Source organism: Pseudopodoces humilis, chromosome 10 (genome assembly GCF_049639895.1).
Source record: "Pseudopodoces humilis isolate 2021_Gansu_Grassland_sample_001 chromosome 10, ASM4963989v1, whole genome shotgun sequence".
In the NCBI taxonomy this organism is placed as follows: domain Eukaryota; kingdom Metazoa; phylum Chordata; class Aves; order Passeriformes; family Paridae; genus Pseudopodoces; species Pseudopodoces humilis.
In genome coordinates, this window is record NC_142209.1 from 12,659,283 (window position 1) to 12,665,877 (window position 6,595).

Sequence of the window (6,595 nt, forward strand, 5' to 3'; positions counted from 1 at the left end):
TTTGGGCAATCCCTCTATTTCTTAGGTGACAGGTAAGATAAGGATGGATAACAGTATTTTTACACATTTCTGTTCCCTAGTTTTAGTCCTGGCAGCCTGTGGCATACAACAAGCCCAAGTCCATGGGGAATTCCAGCTGCAGCTTCTCTCTTGCTCAATATGCACCCTGCTATACCTGCCTCTCACACAAGAATACCTGGGCAGGGAGTTTCCAGGGAAGTAACAGACAGATTTTATGATCATTTTCTATCCCTGTTCTATTCCTTGCATAGGAAGAACAGCTAGAAAAAAAGAATAAACATCAAAGGACCAGGTTGCTCTGAATAATTCAGGCTATTCTATTTCAGGTAGACGTTCAGTATAATGCACCTTTTCAGTTCTCAGTTCATTTTCTCTGCCTGTTTGGCACATGGCCACCACCAGGACGAAGCTGCATGACCTTTCCATGCACACAGAAGGCAGGCCAGGGCTTGGAAGGGTGCTTTCTACACTGCAGCCTCAAAACTCGTGTGGTACCTCTGGTCTAACCTAGGTATGGGAATGTATGGCCATGGCTGAGGAGCTGCAGGGTTCCCCCCCACCGCAGCAGGACAAAATGGCCTTTACATTTTTTTCACAGCAGGAACCCTTACTGTTACTAATGTTACTATTTTATTAGTTATTTTTGCTTGTCTGAATCTTGTCTACTTGCATGTGGAGTGTCTATGGAGGAAGTAGATTTCAGTCATCATGACTAGTGAGTGTAGGAAATGCTTCCCATGGCCCAGTGCCACTCTCTGGGGTGTACACATCTTTTATCACATGAATTTCGTAGGGCTTTGAGTTCCCTCCCAGAACTGGGCTCCCATCACACAGTCATCTCCATAAGGGAAATTGTCATTTTCCACAAAGGCCCAGAGTGCATAGATGAGGTAAGCAAGGGATACAGAAATACCAGCAAAGGGAAGGGAAATAACTCACCTGTGGGCTATCAGCTCCCAGTACATCCCAGAAATGGGGTGGTAGTCACAAGGGGTCAGTGGCACCGTGCTGTGATGACACAGCTCAGCCCTTGTCATAGGATCTCAGATGTGTGGGACAAAGAACCTTAATGCCTGTAAGGCTTCAGGAGCAGAAAGGCCCCAGCCCCTCTGATAAAAACACCCCTACAAACTCAGATGTCCCTATGCATTGCCTCATGTATGCCTCATACATCCCCAATGTATGGGGATACATTGTCTTACTTACTCACAGGTAGCATAGGGGTTTAAGTTCCATGGTTTATGCATTTTTGGTACTCTGCACAGAAGCGACTTTATCCGTGGGACAAAGCAGTGCTTTCCCTCATGACTGTCAGCACCCAAGGTAAATTATCCCTGCCTAAATGAAGGCCTGAGCCAAGAGACACTTTATCTTGTGCACAAATACAGATTTAACTCTTTTTCCAGCCCTGCTCAGGTCACTAATTAAAAGGCTAGGAAGTGAGCACACATGAAATCATTCCTTCCATACAGGCAGACAGATGGAGAGAAATTCCAGTCTGTTTCCACTCCTTTGTCTTCAGGGCATTTTTGGAATTTCCTTCAGGAAGTGAGGTTATGACCCAGTACCTTCCTCGGTGAGTAGGCTCTCATTTCCCACAGTAAACCCTGCACAGTGATGACATACAGTACGAGAAGGTGAGGTTTATCTTCACTCTCCAACTGCATCCTGTATGAGGTCCATGGAACTTAAAAGTAATTCTGAGAGGGAACAGCCACGAGAAAGGAAATGGAAATCAAACCTTTGGAAGAAGTAACACAGTATCCGTTCAACTACACTGCTACGGTCTTCGCTGGCAGACCCAATGCAGCTGCAGCACTCACACAGTTGAGGCCATCGTTCTGTGTTTCATAAACTTCCTTGATGTTTGCAATAAGCTAAGAATTGAACTTACAAATTATATTGGTGATACAAGCGAATTACTTCACTTTTCTACTCTAGGCAGTCATAGTAAAACTGGCAGCCATCTGGTTTTCCTTCTGTTTGTACTTCATTGGCTGTTGGGGAAGGATTGCTATTGCAGAGATTCTTCTAGTGGCATTTCAGCCATACAGCACATGCTGACAAGAAAGTTATAGTTTAAAATTCAGTTTATGTTTTACATGATCCTGTGACATTACATATTATGTCTCCACAGAATGGACTTAATCTCAGCATGCCCTAAAATCAAGGAACTCTTTCATTTACTTCTGTGGAAACCACACCTGGCATGAAACCACCACAATAGAAAAAAACTTCTAGTAATCTGATAATAGAATCATTTAAAAAAATCAGTTTATTAATGTTTAGAAGTCAATAAAGGTATGTGCAAATTGAACAATAAAAGTCAGAAACATTTTAAATACTATTTTTTAAAACAGAAAAAAAAAACCCCAACAGTTTAATTGCACTGAAAATTTTACTACAAAGGCAATACATTTTCTTTACAAAATACCAGTCCTAGGAGTTGCTGATGACTGTAGATAAGTCAATTGCTCTCAGCTATCCCAGATATACCACGTTTGTTACAGCAATACTCTAGGCACATGAAGACTCCTGTATCTTATTTACATTGTACACATTCAACCCCATTAGCACAGGTTAGAAAAATAAAGAAGTAAAAATGATGCTGTAAAACAAATACATTCAATTTAACAACAGGTACTTCTTCCACGATTAAATACAGACATCTTTGCTGAAATTATAAACATTAATAAAATGTGCCAAAATGTATTACATTTTGTTACGGAAGTGCATTTATCGATAGTCATTTCACTTCAACTTTCTGTTTTTTCTGAAACCCAGCGTACTCTTTTCTGATTTTCCAGCTGATCCTTACTTCTGGAAAGACTGTGAACCTGACATTGAAATACACCTTCAGTTTTTAGCTCTTCTTACTTAGGCAAAAATCCCACTGTTGTCAATAGTATTTTTTACTATTTTGTAGACTTTCAAGTCATCTTGAAGAGAAATGATGTTTAGTTCTTCCTTGCATTTTTCATGATAATGCAGTTTCTTAATGTTATAGAATAAAAAGGCAATCAAAATATGGGGCCAAATGCCGTTCTGAGCTATTTCATTAAATCCAGCCAATGGAATTGTACAGGCGAAAGTAACTGCAGAATCTAGCTCATGGTCTTCAATATAATACAGACTGACAGCAAAAATTCACAGCTATGATCTTACTAAGTAAAACCCCAAGAGTTTTGGACTCTGCAAATAAAACCTTATGACTTAACTAAAAGCTCTGCAAAATTATGCCAATTATGGTTGTATGTGGTCTAAGTTATACTTGTGTGATCTCTTTCCATGTTATGTGCTAAACAAACACACTTATTACCAACGATACCAGAGCCACCACTAAATTCAGTACAGAAAGATCTTTGTGTCAGTGGTTTGCTGTGAAGAGAAAAAACTTCACATTCTTCTCACAGGAGAAAAAAGAAAAAAAGATTCATTCTCCCTTTCCCTCCTCCCCCTCTCTCTTTCTCTCACACACACCAGGCATCATTTCACCAAGGCATCAGTCTTTCAGAGTTACTAAGGAGATTTCAGGATATGAATGCGCCTGACAATCCTGAGCTGCTTCAGCGCAAAGACAAAACATGCTCCAGGGAAAAAGATTTTCAAGCCAGAACAGTCTGTCCCATTTCTTGAACTCCAGCCTCGCAAGTGCACCGTTTGCCTCATTAGAACTAATGCTACTTGCTCACTCAGCCCAACGCTGCTGCTGTGAGCAGGAGGCGTCCCAGCTCCCTGATTTCAGAGGAAGACTCTGAAATACACCCCCATGGTTACTCCTAAGAAGATGAGGTAACATTGCCCGAAGACATGATGGTTTCAGGATGGTCACCGTCCTCCTTCTGTGGGTGTGAGGAGTTGTCAGACTTACTCCGGCTGAACTCCATCCCCCCAATGATTGGCCGTTTGAATTTGGTCCCAGAATCTGCTGGGGGACATTTGCAGCAGCACAAAATCTTGATGAAAGCCCTCCGCATCTCTTTGTTTGTCAGGGTGTAGATGATAGGGTTCGTGGCTGAATTGAGCACGGCCAGTACTAAGAAATACTCTGCTTTATAGAGGATTGGGCAGGCCTTCACTTTGCACCCCACATCCAGTAAAAGCAGGATGAACAGGGGAGCCCAGCAGGCAATAAAGACACTCAGGACTATGATCACTGTCTTGAGTAAGGCCAGTGACTTTTCTGAGCTCCTAGTAGCTTTGGTAATGTTTTTCCGAAATGTCAGCCTGCGGCTCCTAGTCCTCACCATGGAGTAGATCCTGCAGTAGAGGACCACAATAGATAACAAAAGGCCAGTGAAAACGGTTGTGCAAAAGAGAATATAGTGCTTGTGGTAGAGAGGCAGCACGGTGGAGCAGTTGGACAAGAGGTTCTTGCAGTTCCAGCCCATGATCGGGAGCCCCCCAAGGATTGCGGAGATGACCCAGCAGGCACTGATCAGCAAGAAGGAGCGGAAGCTGTTGCTGCCATTGTGGAGTTTCATCTTCAGCATGGTGATGTATCTCTCAATGGCAATGGCCAACAAGCTAAACACAGAAGCTGACAAGGCAACAAACATGCTGCCTTCTCTTACAAACCACTGGTTAGGGGTCAGGCTGTAGGTTTTGTGTCCAGATAGCAGGAGGTTGGCAGTGTAAGCCACACCAGCCAGCAAGTCTGAAAGAGCCAAGTTCCCAATGAAATAGTACATGGGTCTGTGAAACTTCTTGGTTTTCCAGATGGTAAGCAAGACAAAAATGTTCTCTAAGATTATAAAGCAGCAAATGATGATAAAAACCACCGACGTCACTTTAATTCCAGTGTCCACACTCTCATTTAGCTTTCCCGTGTAATTATAATGCTCTTTGATGACATAGTTGACATCAGTGTTGGTGGGGTTGCTGGTGACCTTCTGCGGGGCGGTGGTGCCGGAGTTCATGGTGCCTGGCCAGGGACTGCTCCCCCAGCGGCCACCGGACGGTGACGCCGACCGCAAGCCCGGTGGCTGTCCCGCAGCTCCTTGGCCCTGCAGTCTGCCTGGCACTGCTCTACAGCCTCACAAACTGCAGCCCTGAGAACAAGAGGCACAAAACCCAGACTTTAAAGAAGGAAGACAAACAGTATAGCAAATGCTAAAGGGTTTAAGGTAATCTGCTGGTTTAACTGTGCATCAGAGTCATAAATATATTCACACATGAATCAGTTTCATTCAGCTGGTAAAATAGGTTTAAAAGGTGGTTAGGCATATTCAATACATAAAGCCAATAAGACAAAAAAAGTTCTGTCACGCAGAACTCAACAAGTTGGAGTCAGCAAGGACTGCATTACTGGACTTCTTCCAACACAGAAGATCTCAAAGCTCCCCAGCAGTAAGTTCCAGTCTTTTTTCTTCAGCGGGAAATACAACAGCAGAGATTTAAAAAGGGAAAGGGCTTGCTTGATTAGATTTAACTCCAAATGTATGAAAGTCTGCACAGAAATTATTTGACAGGAGACCCGTATTCTCCTCCATTAATAAAGTCTGAATACACTTTGGAAGGGGAAAAGTTATGGAATAGTTATGCAATTTATTGATACCATCTTAAGCAGTGGTAAATTCACTGATGTAAATATAAACAAGAGATCATCTTAAAGCTGTAAACAGGTAAGGGGTGCCCTTGATAAATACAAGTAAGAACATGCTTTAAAAAATCCACAGCAGTAAAAAGTTTAGAAAAGCAAGAAAAATATGTAATTAAGCTACAGAGCAAGCCCTTTCCTTGGGTCTGAAACAAAGAATGTCAAAAAAAAACCCCCTTGCATTTAAATAACTAGTATTGCAAGCTTTTGAAATGGGCATAATTACGGAATACACATATAGAGGAAACTCCCTTTACATATAAAGGTTTTGTAGTGGACATTTAAAAAAAATTGAACCCATAATACTATGCAAGGAAAGAACAGGCAGATTTGTTAAATTACAGCCCCAGCGGGGCAAAGCGAGAGATGCGAGACCAGTGGATTCGACCTCCTTCTCTATTCCCGGGCTCCGATCCGCATCGCTCCCGGGCAAAAACTGCCATCGCTCCTGTCCCGCACCGCTCCCGGGCTCCAACCCTCACCGCTCCTGTCCCGCACCGCTCCCGGGCTCCAACCCTCACCGCTCCTGTCCCGCACCGCTCCCGGGCTCCAACCCGCACCGCTCCCGGGCTCCAACCCTCACCGCTCCTGTCCCGCACCGCTCCCGGGCTCCAACCCGCACCGCTCCTGCTCTCCTTCGGTCTCTAGCGCGCGTGGCTCCCGTCCCGCACCGCCTCCGCCGGACGTGGCACGCAACCGGGCATGCCAGCCTCCAGGCAGCCTCCTCCCCACCCCTTCTTTTTCGTTTCGTGCCCCCGGGGGTCCCGCCGAGCAGGGAGCGCAGCGCTGGGACTTCAGGCGTCCTCGCCGTGCGGGGGGTGCGCGGCTCCCCGAGCCTTACCTCGCTCAAGCGCGGCGCGGAGCCCAGACCGGTCCCGCACATCTTGCGTGCCCGCGGAGCAACTCCGGTGGGCGGGCTGGGGGGCTCGGTGGTTTTAATGTTTCTGCAGCTGCCGCTCTCCGCCCCGTTTCCGA

General features: G+C 45.0%; 1 protein-coding gene across 1 annotated transcript; it reads right to left on the reverse strand.

The window, feature by feature from the left end:
* Positions 1-2,273: 2,273 nt before the first annotated feature.
* On the reverse strand, positions 2,274-6,595 carry S1PR1 (sphingosine-1-phosphate receptor 1). Its single transcript, XM_005520936.3, has 2 exons — positions 6,462-6,595; positions 2,274-5,072 (listed from the first exon to the last, which is right to left on the reverse strand). Exon 2 carries the CDS (start codon positions 4,938-4,940, stop codon positions 3,801-3,803), a length of 1,140 nt encoding a protein of 379 aa, XP_005520993.1. The 5' UTR covers positions 4,941-5,072; positions 6,462-6,595; the 3' UTR covers positions 2,274-3,800.

Bases quoted from the DNA above. Each gene is read 5' to 3' on its own strand.
- S1PR1 (XM_005520936.3), bottom strand. From the start codon at position 4,940: ATGAACTCCGGCACCACCGCCCCGCAGAAGGTCACCAGCAACCCCACC.